Raw genomic sequence first — 22,784 nt, forward strand, 5'->3', positions numbered from 1 at the left:
GAAATAATATACATGGGGTGAGGGGGTGTTGCGGGGTACTGGAATGGTTTGAACTCTGAAGAGAGAATGCATAAAGGACCCCTGGAGAAAAAGCCATCTCAGATGTTACAGGAACCCATTTTAGTTGAGTAGTAAGAAGAAAAGCTAACATGTACTGCATCGTGTCCTTTATGTGGCAAGAACCGTGCTAAACAGTTTATGTGTGTGAGCTCATTTAACTTGCACCATCTCCTTTAGATAAGGACAATTTTAATCCTTGTTTGCCAGAGGAGGAAACTGAGGCACAGAGCAGTCAAGAAACTTGCTCAGAGTCAGACAGCCCATCAGTGGCAGATCTAGGATCTGGATCCTGCCAGTTTTAATCCCTCTTAGTTGCAGGCTCTTCTCCCTCTGTGCACAGTGATGTTCTTATGTAAGTGAAAACTACAGTTTCCTGGCATTTATCTACTTACAGAACATCCAGAACATATTCCAGGGTTTTCCATTTCTCACAAGAAATAGTTCAGGAAACCAAAAGCAAACATTCCAACATGGTGAAAAGTTAAATATATTTGACATCTTGTTTGGTTTATCTGATTTATTTATACCAACATGGAATACAAAATATGAGTTGGTATTAATCTCTTCAGTCATACAGCAAGACATACAGAGGGAAAGCCCTGTATGTCGGTCTCCCATGTTTCTCCTGAAATTCTTCTACAATCTTCTACATGAAAGCATGATTACAGGTAGAGATCACAAACGCCCAATATAAGAGCCGAATAGGGACTTCGCTGTTGGTCCAGTGGTTGGGACATCACCTTCCAGTGTGTGTGGGGGTGTGGGTTTGATCCCTGGTCGGGGAGCTGGGATCCCACATGCCTCACGGCCAAAAGCCAAGGCACGGAACGGGGGTAATACTGTAACAAATTCATTGAGGACTTTGGGGATGGACCACATCAGGGAAATCTTTAAAAAAAATATATGGGAGAAATAAGTGGATCTTAAAAGAAAAATAGAGCCGAATAAAGCAGGAACCAGTGAAGGCGCCTTGCCCACCGCATAGTCCTGAAGGCATCCTGCTGGCGCTCCCCAGATAGAGGAGTTTGCAAGGCCTTTACTCAGTTTATTGGCAAGAATATGAATTAGGTGCTGGGGGTGGGATCAGGGAACCATGGTGAAAGGCACTGTTAAGGCAGAAACAATCTCTCAGATGGAAAGATAAATCACTGCTGGGGAAGAGAAACTGTAAATTGTGAAGTGTGTGACCCACCTTGGTATGGGTCTTGCCTGATGCTAAAGCCTGTCATGTCCCTTCCCAGTGTCTGTGACGCAACTGTTGGGTTTGGCAATTTTTCCATGAAAATTGGTTGTCAGGCTTGGAGGAGCCAATGATGGAAAGAAGAGCCAGACACCTTTTCCTAAATGAAGCTCTCAACGCCATTTACAGCCTGATTGGGGAAACTAGAGATAGATGTGCACGAACTTGAATGGCAAGTCGAGATGGCAATGGAAGAGATGCCACATGGATATGGGTTTAAAGGAAAGAGACTGTGACAGTCTCTGAGAGTTAGAAAAGCTTAATGGAGAGAAGTGAAGAATAAATAGGATTTAGGTGGACCAAGAAGAGGGCATGGGAACCTGGGAGCACAGTGGGAGCTGGGGGACATTCAAGGCCAGTGAGGGGATGAATTTGACTATAGCAGAGAAAGTAGGAAGAGGAGCAGAGGGAGATGAGACAGGAGTCACGGGCTGGGGTGGTGGTGGAGACCTTCATGCCAGGCTGAGGAGTTTAGATTTTCTTATGGGGAATAAGAAGAGGGCATGGGAACCTGGGAGCACAGTGGGAGCTGGGGCACATTCAAGGCCAGTGAGGGGATGAATTTGACTATAGCAGAGAAAGTAGGAAGAGGAGCAGAGGGAGATGAGACAGGAGTCACGGGCTGGGGTGGTGGTGGAGACCTTCATGCCAGGCTGAGGAGTTTAGATTTTCTTATGGGGAATAAGAAGTCAGAGAAGCTTCCTGAGCAGCAGAGCAGCACAACTAGAAGAGTATCTTAACATGGAGTATCTTTTAACCTGTGGCAAAGTAAACTCCACTTACATTTTACCTTAAAAGGCATTTTCCTTCCCAAGGATCACCTTCCTGTTGGCAAAGGGTCCTAGCCCACATGTAGGCTGTGACACATCTGAGGTAGTCTGAGCACATCCTTGTGCTCGTGCCTGGGACTGTCCTTGGGCCCAGCCCCATTGGCCAGCTCCTGCTGGAACCCACAGTGAGGTCTGTAACCAAGAGTGAGCATAACACAAGGTGACACATTTGGTTGGACAGATTGTGTCACGCACAAGGGTGCCTGGCAGGAGAATGAGGAGGGCTGAAGTCCGGCCCGTGTTCCGCTCTCTAAGCAATGCGCCCTAGCACAGACTGCACCCACCTGAGGAAGAGGCAGCTTTGTCTATTCTTATAAGGGCACCAGAAGGGCTGGCAGCGGCTGTAGAATGCAAAGAGCCAGTTTGTTAAAATCTCCAGGGGAGACCTCAGGAAGTGAGGTACATCTTTAGATCAATGCCACTGATTTGGGCGACTTGGGCAAGGGCAGTGACGCGTGGCAGTGGTGATGACAGACACCAGCGCAGGAAGCCAGACAGGAAAGGGGAAAAGGGTGGATGCCCTGTGGCAGCCAGAGCAGTCACACAGCCCATAGCCAAGCATCCATCCACCCATTGGCTCAACGCTCCCCCACCACGAATAAGAGAGTCCCTGCTGTCATGGAATTTGGTCTAGTCAGGGAGAGACAGTAACCGTCCACAATATATTATTGTAATACTCTGTTATATAATTATATCAGACAGGATTCTATGATGAAGAATAGTGGAGAGAATCTAATGAAGACTGAGGGAGGGGAATCAGGCAAGCTGGTGAGTCCTGAAGGATGGATCTGCATTAGCCAGGAGATCAATGAGGAAGAACCTTCCAAGAGCAGGAGACAAAAGCTGACACTGCCCAGAAGTGGGGATTAGAAAAGGCCACTGTGGCTGGAACACAGATCAAGGGAGGGGGCAAAAATGAGACTGGAAATGTCAGCAGAATCCATAATGTGCAAGGTATTGTGGGCAATGTGGGATTCTGGCTTATCTTAAGGGCACTGAGGAGTCAGTGTAGTATTTTACAAATGGGGATCCACTGATCAGATCTGCTTTTTGCAAAGATCACCATGGTTTCCTTATTCAGAATGGATTAGAAAAGGGCAAGAGTGGAAGCAGCAGCTGGGGAACAAGAGTTTGTCAGAGAGGTCCAGGTGGGAGATGATGACTGATAGAGGTGGAGACGGCAACCAATGGATGGATTCAAGGGGCATTTTGAAGGTAAAAATGACTGATGAGCTGGAAGGGCTAAGGCATGATGGGGACAGAATTCCCCTCAGATTTCTGCCCTGAGCACTCCACATAGAACTTCTAGAGATGTTCTAGAATCTGAGGCCCCTGGAAGGCCCCTCTCTACTTGGTTGGGTGATCCAGAAAAATATGGAAACTCCATTTGTTATGGTTACTGTAGCCCAACTTTGGCCTGACGAACATTCATGCATCTAGATTAAAAACCTATGTTCCTTAAGCTCACATCAACTGAGAGAAGGGTGAGGGATTGAGGGTTAGGAGAGAGCTGTGGGGGAGAAGGTCTACATAACAGCAGAGGAAATAAAAAGGTTTTCATCTCAAGGATTTGCCTTGACAGGTTAGAGGTTTTTTGTTTTTTTTAAAAAATTTATATATTTATTTGGCTGCGTCGGGTCTTAGTTGCGGCATGTGGGATCTTTCATTGCGGCGTGTGGGCTTCTTTCTAGTTGTAGCATGCGGGTTTTCTCTCTCTAGTTGTGGCACACAGGCTCCAGGGTGCGTGGGCTCTGTAGTTTGTGGCATGTGGGCTCTCTTGTTGAGCCGTGCGAGTTCAGTAGTTGTGGTGTGCAGGCTTTGTTGCCCCACGGCATGTGGGATCTTAGTTCCCTGACCAGGAATCGAACCCGCGTCCCCTGCATTGGAAGGCGGATTCTTTACCACTGGACCACCAGGGAAGTCCCATTGACAGGTTAGAGTTGAAAAAAAATCTGTATAAATGAAGCATGTGGGTGTCTGGTAGTTGTTAGGCTTTTTATGGAATAAGTTCCCAAAGGTTTAACTACCAATGAATATAAATTCTGTGTCTGGTTCCATTTTTACAAGCCATGGAAAACATGCCTGTATGGTTCAACGGACAGTGAGCCGTAACTTCTGCACTGTGTAGTTCTTATTAGATATGCAAATTTCATCCATTAGCTAAGATAATGAGAGGAATTAGATACACTAACTTCCACCCTCTATGCCAGGCAGAACCACAGGCTGCGGTAAGCAGAGTCTGTCCACTGGGTTCTCAAGGTTTCTAGTCCTTTAAGATACTCCGCAGGTGGACATGGCATCTACATTCTCATGAACTTTTTTGTTTCCCGAGAGCAAATATCTGGGAGCTGCCCAAGAGTGGCTGCCTGGCCTTATTTATCCCTCTCCCCATGGAGCCTGGCACATGCCTTGCACATGGTAGATGCTTAATGCTTTCAGAGTGCAGGAGTAGCCCTTTGGATATCAACTGGGTTGCCCAGGTAAATAACTAGTCAGCTGTGGTCCAAACTCACTTACCTCTTTTTGTCCAGTGACTTGTAGAAAATGGCAATAATCATCTTGAATTGAAAGAAATTTGGCTTTTCCTATCTCTTCAGCAGCCTTAAGATTAGCCATGCTATCTTGAAAATACTGCTCAGCCACATCTGAAGAAAAGCATCACAACAACAATGTTGAAAACAGCTTGCAGATTTGAAATGGAAATAGAATAAGTATGTGTTTAGTCATGGTGAATGATCTGAAAATAATAAGTAATTGGACAAGATAACCCAGTTAAGGAAACTGTCTTTTGTCAATTAATCTGACTGTTTTATTAGACAGGGTCTAGTTCTCAGAAAGATACTGCAATTTATTTTCGTTGGTTTTCATACATCTTCCCTTTCCCAGTGATACAGTAAGCAAAGTTAATGCAAACAGGGAAACTATCCCCTAGACCTGACACATTGTTAAGTTTTCAGATCGATTAACCATTAATTCTTTGTAAAAGTCTGGTTGCTCCTCACTGGGTTTAGGACTCCAAGGATCCACTGACTTTAATGGACTCTGTAATCTTGGAATGTAACTTGATAACCCTAAAATTCTGGAAAATATGGCTGACATGCTGCTGAAGGAAAAACCTCAACCATTCCAAACACTTAAACATACTGGTTATAATATAACAAAAATATTTGAAATATTTGCAAACCTTGAAAGCAAAAAAAGGAAAATCTCAGGTATGGAAAATGAAGAGGAAACTAAAAGCCAAAGCAGGGAGGGGGAGCTAAAGCTGAATGGTCCATGAGGGGATTAGGAAAAACGTGTACTGTATTCCCAGATGGGGTTTGATAAGCCTGAGTAGGGCTGGAGATGAAGCCTGAGGCCTCTGTGTGGTAGGAAGCTGGAATGGGGCTCCCTGCAAAAACCCAGTGTTATAGGCAGATTTCTAGGATGTCCCCAAATGACCCTCAACCTTGATTATGCCCTCCTCTTTGATTATGGGTGGAACTTATAAATATGCTGAGATATTACTCCTGTCATAAGATTACGTTATACGGCACAGTTGACTGTGAGAAAGCAAGATTACCCCTTGGGCCTAACCTAATGACACCAGCCCTTTAAAAGCAGAGTTTTCTTCAGTTGGAGGCAGAAAAGGAAGGCAGAGAGATTCGAAGCATGAAAGGGATTTGAAAAGGAGGTTCTCCATTGCTGAGATGGAGGGAACCATGGTACAAGGAACCAAGAGTGGCCCATAGGAGCTGAAAGAGGTCAATAGTCAGCAAGAAAATGGGGAGCTCAGTCCTACAACCACAAAGAACTGAATCCTGATAATAACAGGGATGAGCTTAGAAAAGGACCCCATGATCCAGATGAGAATGTAGCTGGCTGACAACTTGATTTTAGCCTGAGCAGAGACGCCAGCCTTACCATGCTAGACTTCTGACTGACAGAATTGTGAGCTTAAACTGGGTGTTTAAACAACCATAATTTGCTATGCAGCAAAAGAAAACCAATCTAGCCAGGAATCCCTAAAATTGAGATAAGAACAATTGTGTTGGTCCAAGGAGAAGCCTCAAGGCTGTCCCTCCAGAGGCCATGGCTAGAAAAAGAGCATCTGAAAGAAACTGGGACACTGCACGTGAGACACGCACATGTTTGAGGGCTGAATCTGCACCACCTACATGATTTGGAAGTTCTTTTTTTGTTTTTTGTTTTAAATTGTTCCACATCACTCTCCCTCCCTCCCTCCTTCCCTCCTTTCCTTCTTTCCTTCTTTCCCACCCTCCCTCCCTCCCTTCCTTCCTGCCGTGCTGCCAAGCTTGTGGGATCTTAGTTCCCCGACCAGGGACTGAACCCAGGCCCATGGCAGTGAAAGCACAGAGTCCTAACCACGGGACAGCCAGGGAATTCCCTTGGTTTGGAAATTCTGAACCAATAAATTAAAGTAGAAACTAAGGGCTTAATCTCCAAAATATACAAGTAACTCATACAACTCAACAACAAAAAAAAACAAACAACCTAATAGAAGAATGGGCAGAAGACCTTAATAGACATTTCTCCAAAGAAGACATACAGATGGCCAGTAGGCACATGAAAAGATGCTCAACATCATCACTAATTATTAGAGAAATGCAAGTCAAAACTACAAAGAGGTACCACCTCACACCGGTCAGAATGGCCATCGTTAAAAAGTCTACAAATAACAAATGCTGGAAAGGGCATGGAGAAAAGGGAGCCCTCTTACACTGTTGGTGGTAATGGAAGTTGGTGCAGCCACTATGGAAAACAGTGTGGAGGTTCCTCACTGTTACTCAGTGTAGAAACTTCTAGCACTTAATTCTTTTCCACCTTTTCATATTAATTTATTATGCTGAGTCTTGCCAAGATCAAAAAAACCCAAAAAACAAAAAACCACTGGTGGAGGAGAGGATGCTGGGAAAGCTGTAGAAGGCAAGAAGCATCTAGAATCCCCCGGGCTTATTTTTTTCTTCGGAAAAAAACATCAGAGGGCCTGGCAGATGGCGGCAACTGTGGACCACTTAGGAAAAAAGAAAAGCCCACTTACCTTGTTTCCTCTAAGTCTTAAACATAGTTCATTTTCATTTTATGTGGATGATACTAAGAAGTCAGACCATTTCTTTGATAGAATAAGTACAAAATCTTAAGATGTTTTTTGAAAAGAAGCTATTAGCATTTATTAATGAATCCTGTTGAGACATTTTATAAAGAGAAATATGCATTCCTGGCAAGCTCTGTCTCCAAACGGTTTTTACTTAGGTAAAACTAAAAATAGAATTACCGTAGGATCTAGCAATCCCACTCCAGGGCATATACCCAGACAAAACTATAACTCAAAAAGATACATGCACTGCTATGTTCACAGCAGCACTATTCACAGTAGCCAAAATGTGGAAACAACCTAAATGTCCATTGACAGATGAATGGATAAAGAAGATGTGGTACATATATACAATTGAATATTACTCAGCCATAAAAAAGAATGAAATAATGCCGTTTGCAGCAACATGGATGCAACTAGAGATTATCATACTAAGTGAAATAAGTCAGAAAGAGAAAGACAAATACCATATGATATCACTTATATGTGGAATCTAAAATATAGCACAAATGAACCTATCTATGAATTAGAAACAGACTCACAGACACAGAGAACAGACCTGTGGTTGCCAAGGGGACTGGGGGTGGGGGAGGGAAGGACTGGGAGTTTGGGGTTAGCAGATGTAAACTATTATACAGAGGATGGATAAACAACAAGGTCCTACTGTATAGCACAGGGAACTATATTCAATATCCTGCGATAAACCATAATGGAAAAGAATATAAGAAAAAGAATGTCTATAAAGTAGAAACTAGCCTGAAACTGGAAAAATTATAGGACTCCAGCACAGAGGTAGCAAACTTATTCCATAAAGGACCAGATGGTAAATATTTTAGGCTTTGAGGACTAAATGGTCTCTACTGCAGCACAAAAACAGCCAGAGGTGACACGTGAAATTGAGCTTGGCTGTGCGCCAAGAAAACTGTTTACAAACATGGGTGGGGAGCTACATTGGCCTGTGGACCCTAAGTTTGCTGACCCCTGCTCTAGCAGAGGGAAATGTGATTGTCTTCCTCCCTCAGGGACGTGGGACACCTCCTCCCACCACCCTGAAGTGCCTGCTGGAGACAACCTCACGGGGACACATGACAGTACATAAAGTGTGTTGGGGACGATTGTGAACCATACATACAATGGTCTACTTAACATTTCCATTTGGAAATCTCATATGTACTGTGTAGCACAAATACACATGAGCAAAAAGATCAGATGTTTTCTTTGGCTTCTTTAGACTTCCTCTGTATTTGGTTATTTTCCCTTTCTCACCTCTAATATTGTTTTTGTGCTTTCTCCCCATTTTTCTTGATTAGACAGGACAGTGTATTATCTATTTGGATATTCTTCCAAAGGGTGGGCCCTCCAATTAGTTTTTCTCAGACTGTGATGTGAATGCCAGGTGCTTCCAAAGAGGCCTCCATGAACGCAGGGCTCCAGAATTCACAGAGGAGCAAGGAAGGGGCCGGCCTGTGCAGACTGTGGTCGCTTCTGGAGGCGGGAGTGAGTGGGAAGGGGGGGCAGGCTCTGCAGGTCAGGGGCTGCCTGCGTCAGGCTCTAGTGCTGCCACCTTCCGGCTGTGCGCCTCCATTGTTGGCCTCGGCTATTTCACCTCAAAGGGGAACCTTTAGGCTAGCGCCTCCATTATAGGGTTGTTGTAAGGAGTAAATGGGTTAATGCACACACAACTGATGATGTGCCTGACACCTAGTCAGTGCTCAGTAACTGTTAACCATTTTAGTTTCAGGGAGTTTCGATCACTGTGGCTATGAGTCTCCCTCACCCATACTAGGCTGACCAGCAGGCACACTGGAAGCAGAGATGGACATGGAGAGGACAGGAACACTTGGAAAACAGACAGAGTGGTCAAAAGGCACAGAAGCCTGGGATCATGTGCAGATAGACGGCTCCGTACACCTCAAGAGCTCTGAGAACAGCCCTGAAATTCACAATGAGCGCGGTGGGTCTCCAGAAAAGATTCAGGTACATCCCATGTGATCTGTTGTAGAAAGGAGAGAAGTAAACACTTGGCAAATGTGTCTGTCAAATCCAGGCAACCTAAAGAAAACTTAGGTGTGAAAACAAGTAAGTTTCATTTATCTGCAAGATTTACTTTGCTTAGGATCTAGGCAGTTGCCAGATAGAAGCGAGAATTAGGCTGGGACGTGCTGCCTTTCAGAGAGGTCTCGGAGCTGACTGGCCCCAGACTTTGTGACTAGACAGAAGTCTATTGAACTGGAGTCCCTGCTCCACTCTTTCAATGGGGGGTCTATCCACTGCCAGACCAGCAGATGGATTTCTAGAGTATTACTCAAATTTTTTCTTGGTAGGAGAAAATTTTACAACTGTACATGAAAAATGTTACATCTCTTTAGTCCTTGCTGGCTCATGGGAGAAAATATTACAGATTAAATGTTCAGACTACATATTAACTTTGGTTGTTTTGATAATCTGATGACAGCAAATGTGGGGATGATGTGGCGCTTATTTTGTTGATTCTAAAAGCATTACAGAGATGTATGTTCCATGTCTAAAAATTAACAAGTTTATTCAGGAATGGAGTACTGCTGATATTTTAATTTTCTGTCTAATTGGGAATTAACCAAAGAATGTAACTGAGCCCTTCTTGAAGAGTAGAAGTTTTTCCGAGTCTCAGCCTCGTTCCCCAGAGATGAGCCCTTGCTCTGAAGACCTGTAGTTGTAAAGGGCATAGGAAGGAGTTGGGACTGAACAGGTAAGAAATGAGTTTCTGACCCTGGGATTTTGCAGAAGAAGTGGTGCCAGGCTCAGAAAAAGGAAGAGATCAAAAGGGATGGGAAGCATTTCCCTCCTTTCCTGGGTAAGGAGCTGGTCTCCCAGACACAGGTGGACATAGCTGCACTTTGTCCCTTTCCAGCCCCTCTCTGGTAAAGATCTCCCACTTCTTAGTATTCCTTCCCCTGGCAGTCACATGCTGACCAAGCCCCCCTCCCCCCACAAAACCACCCCATTTCGGCTGGTCCCCTAGAGCTTAGTGCCAGATGCCCCTTTCCTTTGTCTACCTGATCTCACAGGATGCTGGGAGAAAGGAAGCTCCTTGGCCTAACTCATGCTAGTGTGTAAATGGCTCAAACCTCTAACTCAGGGAGGCCTAGTCACATTTTCCAAAGAGGATGCTTGTTAGCATATTTGGATCTCTGGAAGAGGGACTGGAAGTGAGGGAGGAAGGAAGGGGTTGGGGGAAGGAAGGAATTTATTACTCAAACTAAGGCTACATGGCTACTGAAGTGGAGAAAAGCTAGGCTTTGTGGTGAGATGTCAGCGACAGGCCCTGACTGGGAATCTGCCCTCTGGGGTCAGCTCCTAAGGTTGCTGCTCCCCTTTCCCCATTTCAGAGTCCTCAGCTTCTCAAAAGGTCCAAGTTTCTTCCATTTCTGTTCCTGGGAGGTCTTTAGTCACCGGGGGGCAAGACCAGGGAGGAGGGGTCTCTGACAGCTGTTGTCACATACAAGCGGACCACATGTCAGGCATCATGTCAGGACCCTTATGTATGAGAACAGCCTAGGGCTCGGGAACAGTGGAAGGTCCAGGGCACACACTGTGGGCGTCTTCCCTGTCTGTAAACTTGAAACCACTTTTATTTTTACCTGGGATATAGGAAAGCTCTTTTATTGCAAGACCCTGACTTATTTTCCCCCATCCCCCAGGCCCCTAAATTAGCTTTCTGAACTATGAATCCCATGATTACTCTTTGAGGGGAGAGCAAATTTGTCCTATTATTACAGCTAAGGAGTGACTCCCTAAGAAGCAGAGCTGGTTCTCCTGGGAGTGGGAATCCCCCAGGAGGTCCACCTGGCACAAGTGACAGTGGGGTTTCCAGAGGGACAGGAGGTCACAGCCCCTGGGGTGGGATGCCACTTCTTGGCACAGACCTTGTGCCTGAAGTTGGGTGTGGGTTCACAAAGAGCCTCGGCAACCTGATGCTGGTGGCCTCGGCAACAGATGAGGTCATTTTCTAAAGCTCAGGAGCATGACTTAGCTTGTAAATCTGAGCCTTAGTGGCACAGGTGTTCCAAGGCCATGAATCTTCTCCCATTTTCATTCCCGCAGAATGTCGGGGCCGTCTGTGAGTTAGGGTGAGGGGGTAAGTGTGGCCCAGCGGGCAAGGTGGCTTAATGTCTCCCAGAGGCCCCTTCAGACTCTATTCCATCTGTATGTTCACATACAGGCAAAAGAAAACAGGGCTCCATTCAAAGAGCAAGAGGAATGTGGGGTTACGATTTGGCACCCAGGAGGTCAGGAGGCTTTTAATTAAAATAAATTCCAGCGACCCTGGGCTCATTTTCTTGAGGCTGTCCCAAGGCAAGAGTTGGAATGGTGAGGACAACTCTCATTATGAGGGAGGCCTGTGTGTACAACGTGACAATTATCTTTTGTAACAGTCTTCAGAAACTGTACTCTGCACTAACTGCAAAAGCATTAAGGACCCCAGGGAATTTGAATATGGAAACTCTCAAATCCTAGCCTGGCATTAACCCAGAGGAGCGCTATCACCCAGTGAACAAATGGATTGAACCCATTTAGACCCTGCTGGGAGCTGCCTGGGGCTTTGCACAGGCAGCTGCCCTGAGGCTGCCTGCCAGCCTTGTGGGGGCCACAGAGTAGCCTGAGGGCAGGCGAAGCCCCGGACAGGCTGACTCCTCATTGCATGGCCCTCAGTGGTCCACACTGGAGACCACCTTCAAGAGGAACGTTTTCATAGGGCCTGGACAGGGCATCCGGGAGCAGCAGACCTGCTGCTCCTGAGCTGTGTGGTCCCTGGAAGTCCATGGCCATCTCTGGGGGCAGGTTTGAATCAGTAGAGTAAGGTGACCAAAATGGCGGCAGGCTGGGTGAGGCTCACACAGCAAAGTGTGCATGAAGTGTCTGCATAGTGCCTGGTGCCCACAGGCCTGGTCTGGGCTCAGTCACCATAGGGACTGCCTGCCTTGAATGTCCTCCCCACCAGGAAGCTGACCAGGACTGCCCTCCACCCCCAACACCACCCAGAGTCCCACTTGGGGCCACCCAGTAGCGATCAGGTGCCCAGCGCCCCAGGCCTGTTGCCTTGCCACAGTTGCTTGTCTTGGTGAAGTATATGTCATTTCCATAAGCTGCCCTAATAATATGTTTTGAAGCCAAGTCAGGGTATAAATAACTTAGGCTTTTCTGAGAAGTTCTGAACATAAATTATTAGCCAGCACAAAAGTGAAACACCAGAGCCTCATAAAAGTGATTATCAGAGAGCCCATCATCCTCCCTAGGAGAGGGATAAAGCCGCAGACTTTGTTCTCAGACACAAAGATGAAAGGCAGTTTGTAAGCAAAGCTCAGTGAGGTTTCAGTTCTGCCACACGTTGTCCCTCTGTGAAGAGAGACCAACAGCACAGACTTGGGGTGGAAAAGGCCACACCTTCTACTCCTCTGCTGGCCTCAAGAGCTGCCAAGCCCTGCAGCCCACACCTGCCCCCACCTTTGGGGCTTCCGGGCTCCCTGGACCTCTGAGGACAGAGCACCCTCAGAGCCGCGACCTCCCTGGTTCTGGAGTGCGGTCAGGTAGGCAGCGCCTGGCCTCTGTCTAAGGCCTTGCTTTGCCTCTAATCGCCGGCGTGACGCTGGACACACCTTGGACCCCAGTCCGCTACATGGGATGTGCTTTAAGGTGCCTTCCAGAGGTTTCTGAGAGGGGGTCTTACTAACGATGGTGGAAAACAGGGTAAGAGGCTTCCCTTTTCTTCTCTGGCCTCACCCACTGCTCTCTCTCTGATGCTTCCCCTTCCCACCTGGCCTGTGGAGCACTGAGCAGGATGGAAGCTGACATCTGCTTGGGGAGCTCAGGCACCAGGCTCAGGCTGGCTGGGCATTCTGTAATAAGCGGGCCCTGAGTAGGAGCTGAGGAAGGGTCTCTCAGAACACACAGGACTTGAGGCGGGTGGGAAGGCCGAGGAGGAAGAGAGAGGGAGAGGGGAATAGTGAGGAGGAAGGGAGAGGTGGGTGGGTGTGGCCAGCAGCAGCTTACACTCATTCCCACTGCAGGCCTGCACCACAAGCCCCACTTGGAGGCCTCAGGTTGGAGGTGGGCGACGGAGGCAACACAGGCAGCCAAGGAGGGCCACGGGAAGGTGAAGAACACCTTACCATGGCTGCTCCCAGGTGGCCACGTTACCTGTCAGGAGCCCACTGGAGCTGGGTGCGTCTGTCTGATTTCCAGTCTCTCTGAGACACATGGGGCTCAAGGAGCATCAGTAACACCATGAGCAGGAAGTAGGCTGCGGGTGGGGCAGGTCCCAGCATGGGGCAAGCTGAGAAGCAGGCCACAGGAGGAAGAGCTGAGAAAAGCGGTGATGGAGGAGGGTAAAAAAGAGGAGACTCCATGGAGATACAGAGCCTACCTTCAGATACTTACATATTCCGTGTCTACTGTATAAAAGTAGGGGAGAGGCCAGGACAAGTGGGGGCCTGGGAGACATACACATCCGTGTGTAGGGAGTTAGATCTTGGGAATGCACCCCATGCCCGTGAGTCTGTCCATATAGCCAGGGATCCCACCACCTGCCCCAAGGTGGGCAGGGGCATAGCCCATTCCCTTCTGCTGTCTCTGGAACCTACAGAGCTCCCTGGCCTGCCGGAGCCCAGGCTACAGATGGGGCCACTTCCAAACAAGGCCACCCGTGCTCAGCGGGTTCTGCCTCTCAAAGGTTTACACTAAAATGTACTTGGCTTCAGCCCATTTCATTTTAATATCCTTTAGGAGAAGAGTTATAAACACAAGGCCAATGCCCGGAGACTTAGCAGGGTTGGGAGAGCTGTTAATACCAAGTTTGTCTATGGCTGCTCTGGGAAGCTGGCCAGGCTCAGGTTAGTGACATTCTACAAGCCTGAATTGGGAGCCCTTATGCAATCACAATCCTTCGTGACTTCTAAGGCAGTTTTGTCTCCATAAGGAATGCAGGAAGGCACAGGGCAAAGGGATTAGTTTGATTGTGGAGCCTGAAACACACTGGCTTCTTGGCCAGTGGCGTTTTGTTGGTCCGAGGGCAATGCCTTCAATGGACATTTAGCAAGTAGGCTATGGAGAATCCCTAGATGAGAAATTTTTCCTATTAACCATTCTTTAAAAAACAAACAAACTGTACTTGGCACAGACTAGTTTAAGCATAGGAGAGCAGAGTTGAGATTCCCGTGCACGTGGATTCCTTGGCACTCAGTGGAACGTGCAGATTTGCTCCCAGGAGATCTGGCTGGGACTTCTGAACCACAAATGACCAAAGTCCAGGCCAGAGAGTCCTGCCTGGGTGAGAGCTAGGGTGGGGAGGCTGGTCCCCCCCTTAGTTGTCAGACAAAGATAAATTCCAAATGCCTGCCTTTCCTTTCCCCTTCCAGGAGGTAGCAGAAGCCTGGAGAAATCTCAGCCCTGGGTGGGTTTCTCTCATTACCGCATTGGCCACATTGGTGTGAGGGGACAGCAGGGGTACATGAAAACCAGGCACCCTGAAAGACGGTGGGAAGGCGCCTGCCCACTGCCACTGCAGCTCCTGGCTGCGGGGGACCCCGCTCCTTCCTGCTTTTTCGGGGAAGCTGAGTCCATGCATGTAACACGGCTGTACCCTCTGGGCCCAGGCCACTGTGCTTAGGCACTTGGCAGATAAGAGCCGGAACAAACTATCTTAAAATGCCAGCCGAAGAGCTCATTCATTGTCCACAGTCTTCCCCATGTTTGTCACCAAGGGAACAAAGATTCCCACAGCAGCACATTGAAGCCTGTTAACACAGTAGGAATAGTCTGTGGTTTCTCTTTGCTTTGATTCTTTTCTGATGTGCCCATTTCGATGGTTGGCTTGAGGCCTTAGGGGCAAGGGCTGGTGCTCCTCTCTGCCCCTGCTCCAGGGCTTCATGCTGCCTCTGCACAAGCATCTGTTCTGATCCACCAGCTTCTCTGCCCAGCCTCCTCACTTAGTGTTGACTCGCCTTCAAGCCTTCAGTGAACTCTCTTCCTGTTGGTGTCAAGGTGATAGACATTTCCAGTGTCTTCTGATTAGTGGAAGCTGAGTCTGAGAAGGGAGCATCCTTACACTGACTGGGGCTTTGTCCTTCTTGGGTAGAGCAACGAGTAGAGAGGATATCGACTGATGGTGCCGGGGGTATGGAGAGCTGGCTGTGGTAGCTCCTCTGTAAAATGGGAGGTCATCTTGCCTCCAAGGCGTGTTAGGATTAAATGGGCACGTTCGTGACAGTGCCGGCACCTGCATACAACGGGCGCTCGACCCCTGCTACTGCTGTTGTCATTGTTGCTAGTATGATTGTTGCTATGATTCCTGCTGGTTCGGGTCCCTGAGGCCTCTGTGAGTCAATATGTTTCAAGCAAACGATCCTCCAGGCCTCAGGCAGAAGTGACCCCCTTCCTAATCTGCAAAGCCAGTTGCAACTGTCCAACTCCCTGCTCTTGGGGGAAGTTTTTTTCTTATCCTTCCCTATTCATCCTCCTCCTCCTTCAGATACTGACTGGCAAGTCGGCTTTCTGGGTGCAGGTCACCAAACAGTCTGAGCTGCCAAAGAGACATGGGGCAGAATGGGGGCTGAGAGCCTGTGCACACTCCTGGGCTGGCCCCTTCCCAGACGGCACTCAAACTGGTTTCCTTGGGCCACCGTTGTTCTTCTCAAGTCCCTTTCTCTCCCCAAAGCCACACACTCTTTGGGAGGGGAAAGAAGGGAAAAGGGCATGTGCAGTGCCAGTCCTTATAATATAGCATGGAGGTCAAGAGCCTAGGTTCAAGTCTACCGCTCCCTGGCTATGGCTCTTGGGAAATTACCTAACCCTCTGTGCCTTAGTTTCTCCATCTGAAAACTGGGAACACTTGTACCAAACTCACAGAGCTGTGGTGAGGATTAACTGAGTTAATAAGTATAACATGGTTAGAACCATGACAGTATGTACTATGTAAGAATTAGCTATTATTACTGTGTGAGGTCATTAAATTTTCACAGACCTAATTATCTGTATCAAGTTGGTATTAGTGGCATTCTCTATTTACAGGGGAGGCTATACCAACACCATATTTAGACTGGAAAACTTAGGAAAAAAATACATAATTGGATTGTTTCTGATTCTATAATTAAACAAAGCAGAATGGTCTAACTTTGCAGCTACAAGAAACAAGTATTTTAGGGACAACGATTTCTATTGTTCCCCACCTAATCCATACATTCATCAGGTGTGTACACTGAGCACTAGCTGAGATGCTGGCAAACGGGAATCCCTCTAGGCAAAGATGGTCTCTGGCCTTAGCCTCCTGTAGTTGCTTGGTATTCTCTGGGAGTAGACCCCCTCCCCCACACCCCAGCAGTTTAAATGCTCAGAAACTTCCAGTTCTCAACCCATGAGCCCCCCAAGAAAAACAGGAAGGACCTGACAACCACTTATTATACTCATGCTTCCCGGGTCAGAAGTTAGGGATCTAGCCCTCACACTTGTTTGCATCCCTCAGAGCCTGAAACATATTTGACTTGGTGACCATCAACTATGCATTGATTTCACATAAAAATTCAGATTTCTGCCTTCTCTTGAAAAAGCAGACCTGCTAATACAAGCCTGCTATCCACATGACAGTAATGGGCTGGAGCTGAATAACAGCTGCTCACTTTCGACAGGGGAGGGGCCTCTCCAGTTTGCCACAGTCCTCACCACTCCCTATTGCATCTCTCAGATTACAGCCAACAGTTAGCTGCCATTTATACTTATGCTTGCTGCTGCTACTGTTTTCTAATGACTACCCGCTTCACTCACATTGCTTACTTGGTTCCTATAGACATTTAGATTTGTGACTCTTGCTAATCTAGGGGTTTCCATCATGTTTGCATTTTAAGTATCCTATTAGTACTTGTGGCATGGAAGGTTCTTTTCCCCTATTAAAGGAATTTTAGCCACCAATAAACTGGTTAAAATGTTGGCTCTTTGAAGGTTTTGAAGTTGATTGCTATGTATGGAGTGTTCTAGGGAGTTAGGGTAAGGAAGGTCGCCTGCCTTCTCTATCCTCCAGCTCTGAAAAGGTGCTCAAAGCTCCAGGAGACCAGAATGAAGTATCTTTAAGGTGAGATGGACAGAAAGATAAACACTGGTATCCCCTTCCCCAGCTCCTCCCTGGACAGGAGCCCCTGCCTGGCCCAGGGACCTCTGCAGACCAGGCTGCTCACTGAGGCTCCTCCTTCATCTTCTCCCCACACCAGCCTCCTCATCTTAGCCCAGCTCCTACTCCCTGAACCTCAACCTCAAGCCTTCCAGATACTGATTTTCAAATTGATGGCACACTGGACCTTATTTTCATACAGTGCATAAGTATTTTTAGCTGACACCTTGGAATATACCTCTTGTCTTCTTTATGAGTTATACTCTGTTTATGAATATTCTGACCAACAACAAAGAAAGTCACTAGAATGCATGTTCTCCATCAGTAGAGGCTTATTGTATGCTCTGAGCCCAGGATGGAGGATTAAAGAACTCCCAAGCTCACTGCTCTACCTATTATGTGGGGCTAAGAAAAACTATATGACTCATAAATGACAACTTCCTTTTGGAATCCTGAAGCCGTGTAAGTTCATCCTGATTGAAAGCTCAGCCCTGTGAGAGTCTGGCGGCCAGAGTTCCAGCAGGTCAGATCCGTTGCCACAGTAGCTCCACGACCTTTAAAAATAGATCACCTTTGGAAGCCCAGTAGATTTCCCTGTAAGCCCAGCACGAACTCTCTGGGGCTCTGATAGCTATGTTTGGATGAAGATTTGCTGTATTTGAGAGTAAAAGATTAGAGGAAGGCTGAAAAAAGAAACCAAAGGACTCTGGACCCTGGTGAAGCTAACAGAGAAGGCTCTCTGAAGGGTCTGTCCCAGCTCTAACCACCTGCTCACCCATCCCAAAGGCACCTAGCCCACAGACACCGACGCACATGGGACAGGCAGGGAGCAGGCCTCGCTGTCCCCCACGGAAGGCTCGCTTTCGCTCTCACCATGGTGCTCAGGCCTCCCAGAAGCGACAGCAGCACAGGCGACAGAGTGTGCGGACATGGCTGCCTCCTCTTGAGAGGGGTTTCTGCTCAGGACGATGAGATGTGCCTGTCATCATGGAAAGAAGACACACATTTGTTTACATGCTTGGCAGCAGCAGCAGGGAACTAACTGTTCTTGGAGCGATAAGCAGAAAGCCAGGGAAATTTCTAGCAAGCTAAACAATATGATTTATGTGGAAGCACAATCAACTCTTGGGAGAGCTGGGTTTTAAAAGCATTGTGTAGTGGAGAGAGAAAGCACCGAGCCCTGGACGCTGAGTCCAGATAGCTCGATGCTGTGGCCAGGGCTTATTTCTAAGTAAATAATTTAAAAGTCTATGCTCCCATGAGTGCAGTGTCAGCAGAAGAGTGGGGAGGGTTTCCAGGAGGAAGGAGATGGATTAAAAAGTGCCTGTGCTGCAGGGGAAGTGGGCAAGCACAGAACCCTACCCACTGGTCAGCCCAGAGAGGGGGACCTACCCCTAGTATCAGCAGCCTCACCCACAGAAACCCCGACCCCACCCCCATGCCTGGTCCGCCAAGCCCATTTGCCTATAACCTCGGCAAACTGGACCACAGGAGCTGCTGAACACAGGAAACAGCTCAGTTCCTTGAAAATGAAAATGAAGCCCATTTAAAAATTCTTTAAGGGGAAAAAACCACCATATGATCCTATGAACATAAAATAAAAATAATCCTTTCAAATAAAATACAAACTATATCCCTTCAAATTAAAAGATATTAAGCAAACAAACAAGTAAATAATCCCATGGATTAGTCATAGCTCCTGGAGGCTGAAAGAATTGGGGTGCTTTGGGCAGTGTGCACCAGGGCAGGAGGAATGTCAGCATTCATGACATGGTAGAAACAGCAAATCGAAGGCAGGGCATCAAGGTCAGAATCTTATCTCCATCCTTTATTAGCTGTGAGGTACCTTGGGCAAATCACCCACTCAGCAACCTCAGTGTTTTCATCTATAAAATGAGGATAATAAAAATTGTCAAAAATATTTAAATCGGGGGCTTCCCTGGTTGTGCAGTGGTTGAGGGTCCACCTGCCGATGCAGGGGACAAGGGTTCGTGCCCCGGTCCGGGAGGATCCCACATGGCACGGAGCGGCTGGGCCCATGAGTCATGGCCGCTGAGCCTGCGCGTCTGGAGCCTGTGCTCCGCAACGGGAGAGGCCACAGCGGGGAGAGGCCACAGCGGTGAGAGGCCCGCGTGCCACAAAAAAAAAAAAAAAAAAAAAAAAAAAAAAAATTTAAATCAATATCGCAAATGAAAAAGAAATGAAAAGTAACAGCCTAAATCTTAGACTAGATAAAGCCATACCACTAGAACCTTCTAGTCCAGACCAAACAGTGAGACAGCAAAGCCATAGAGACTTGCTCCTCTGATGACCAGCTTAATGCATTTCTGAGATGATAAGCAGGGTAGACTCTAAACTGTCCCCTCATTTGTCATATGTTAAAATCCACTAGTTACTAGATCTAGACTTTTTATGATAGGGGCTACTCCAAATCAAGATTGTTGGTAATAACTTTTATTGCTGTGTTAGAACAATCAGAATTTCATATTTGTAAATGCTAACAATATCCTTTGTTTTAAAATGACTTTTCTTATTACAGCAATGGTCCCCAACATTTTTAACACCAGGGACCGGTTTCGTGGAAGACAATTTTTCCACGGACCAGGGGTGGGGTGGGGGTGGGGGGTGGGGGGGCGTGGTTCAGGCGGTAATGCCAGCGATGGGGGGGTGGCAAATGAAGCTACCCTTGCTTGCCGCTCACCTCCTGCTGTGCGGCCCCGTTCCTAACAGGCCCCGGACTGGTACCGGTCTGCGCCCTGGGTTGGGGACCCCTGTATTACAGGATATAGATAAATTGAATACTTGATTTTGGCAAACCCCAGATTGGTCATTATCCTCGATTTGGCCTGAAGTTCTCACTAGAAATGCTTTTCAAATAGGATGCAGGCTTAGAGTGAAAGGATCAAATGTTCAGTGCTCAGGGAAATGAAAAAAGAGAGGAAACGCTTGCCCCACCCCAAATGCAAATGGATCATGTTTACTTTGTCTTTTCCCTGGGTTAACTATCTCTAGAATCCACTTTTGAAGAGCACCCTCTGATGCCAGAAGAGATTTAACTCATCTTGTTACAAAGACATTTTACACACAGTATTTTAGACTGATTAAAACTCAAATTCAAATTCAAAAAGATTTCATATGTTGTTTCCACTTAATATTATAATTCGAGGCAATGTAAAAGATGCATATCTATCAAAATTACTTTCAAATGAATTATTAACATGTTCTGAGAGTTCTCTAAGTTGCCTTTTGTCTTGGAAACAGGAAGCAAAGTTTTCCATGAGCAAAAATGCTCATATTATCAAGAAAGTGGATCCTGAAATCTTATGGGGATCTGAACATATCACAAAATATTCAATGTTTTGCTGTATGATATGCTAATATAAGCAAACATTTAATATTCATTATTCACTTCAGAAACTCAGTCTCTGATCTAATTTGTTATTTGATGTTCGCAAAGCTTCTAAAAACCATATGCGGGAGTGGGGGGTGAGGGCAGTGGAGAAGGGAACCCATGATGTTTAAAATGTGCAATCTCATTTATTCAGAAAAATTCAATTCAACTTGTCTTAATTTTTAAATGCTTTCTACATGCCAGATATTATTCAAACCCTAGGAATTCATATAAAGATTAGGCAGGGCTTTTGGTTTTAAAGGAGCTTAACAGACGAACTACAAAAATATGGGGTAGTTTGATTTTACTTAAACTCACAGACACTGCCCCTCACTAGGTTTTAGCACCCGGCTCACTACTTTCCTCTCCACCCCTCCTCCTGTTATCATTTTCAGTGATTTCAGTATCCGTAAGATTGGTCTGCACCTATTGGGCAAGAAAGAGATGACACAGTTTAACAGATGAATAGAGGAAAAGAAGTTGATAAAAGAAAAGAAGTTTGCACGGAGGAAACCTAAGGAAGAGACTGCAGAACCCCAAACAGGCTGCTTTAACATCACAGGCAGAGCAAGGGAGGGAGCATTTGCTGGAACTGGAGAGACAAATTATAGGGGAGGGAGCTGTGGCTTTCAGTGAATGGATGCAGACCACCTGCACTGACCTTGCTGGGAGGAGCTGAGGGAATAAATAAGCTGTGCTCTCTCCTTCCAAGGTCAAGGCTGTGTGCCTCCCAGCCAGAGGGCAAGGCGGCCCACTGACACTGTACTTAAGTGGGCACAGTGAGGGATGCAGAGTGGAGCTAAAAGAGCAAACTAAAACACCCAGCGAATGACCCAGCTAACACTTTGGCCTCTTGGGTTTTGACAGGCTTATTTTCCTCCCTACCCTCAGCCACCTGGTGCCCCATGATGCTCTGGGCCTCATCATTGCTTAATCTGTGCTATCTCTGGATCCCGCAGCTCACAGACCCTGTTTGACTGCTGGGGAGTCCTGGCTCTATCACATCCATGCAGCTTCTCGTCCTCTGTCCACTCTCCACATCTCACTAGCCGTCCACCCCTCCTGATGTCCCTTCCCTCTGGTCCAGCTTAGAGGGCACCACCCATCAGTGTCTATACGGAAAATGCCCTCAACTCCACTGAAGCATTATTTGAGATGGTGAAAAATGGGGAACCATCTAAACATCCATCAGCAGGGGAACAAATATATTGTGGTTTATTCATACAATGATTGAACTCTATCTATATGTATTAACATTTCAAAAACACACCACTGAGTGGAAAAGCAACTTACGAAAGGATGCAAACCTCATGATGCCACTGCTTTTCAAGTTTCTGATTTTATTTGTTTTTTTGTTTTTTTTTGTGGTACGTGGGCCTCTCACTGTTGTGGCCTCTCCCGTTGCGGAGCACAGGCTCCGAACGCGCAGGTTCAGTGGCCACGGCTCACGGGCCTAGCCACTCCGCAGCATGTGGGATCTTCCCGGACCGGGGCACGAACCCGCGTCCCCTGCACTGGCAGGTGGACTCTCAACCACTGCGCCACCAGGGAAGCCCAAAGTTTCTGATTTTAAAGCAAAAGAACCCCTTTTATTCCAAACAGAATGGTTCTCTAACATACAAAGCAGGTAAGTGTGGAGCTGCTCTCACTGAAGCAGGTAGAGAGAGCCTGAGAAGCCCACCCAGTTGCTTCCATCCAGCCACCCTCAAAAGACACTCCTTGAAACATGAGTGTTGGCGGTGACACAGTTTGACAACCACAGTACCACACCATGCAGGAGGCCTCCTGAGGGAGTGAGTACTGAGGAAGTTGACAAAGCTAGTGATTAGATTACCCAATCTTTCCAAACTAAACCACTGTTCACAATTCTGGAACAACACTTTGTTTGCTAAGATAATATAAATACCCCTGTTACATACATCTGAGAGCATTTAGGGACTAGTTGTTAGGGTGAACAGAATTACAGGAGTCCTGTTTGCCTCTCCGGCTTTATACAGAGGCCCGAGTACTAGGCCCTGCTGGGGATCTGTGGC

General features: G+C 46.9%; 1 protein-coding gene across 3 annotated transcripts in view; it reads right to left on the reverse strand.

Annotated features, from left to right (window-relative positions):
* TTC23 (tetratricopeptide repeat domain 23) overlaps positions 1-22,784 on the reverse strand; it is a 111,737-nt gene that overhangs the window by 18,595 nt on the left and 70,358 nt on the right. For all 3 annotated transcript variants that reach the window (XM_060096903.1, XM_060096902.1, XM_060096901.1), the window contains 2 exons: positions 18,234-18,339; positions 4,648-4,775 (listed from right to left, as the gene is read on the reverse strand). In XM_060096903.1, the coding sequence (XP_059952886.1) occupies positions 4,648-4,775; positions 18,234-18,339 (234 nt within the window). The remainder of the gene's footprint in view (positions 1-4,647; positions 4,776-18,233; positions 18,340-22,784) is intronic.

The sequence above is a fragment of the Mesoplodon densirostris genome, chromosome 4 (genome assembly GCF_025265405.1).
Source record: "Mesoplodon densirostris isolate mMesDen1 chromosome 4, mMesDen1 primary haplotype, whole genome shotgun sequence".
NCBI lineage: Eukaryota > Metazoa > Chordata > Mammalia > Artiodactyla > Ziphiidae > Mesoplodon > Mesoplodon densirostris.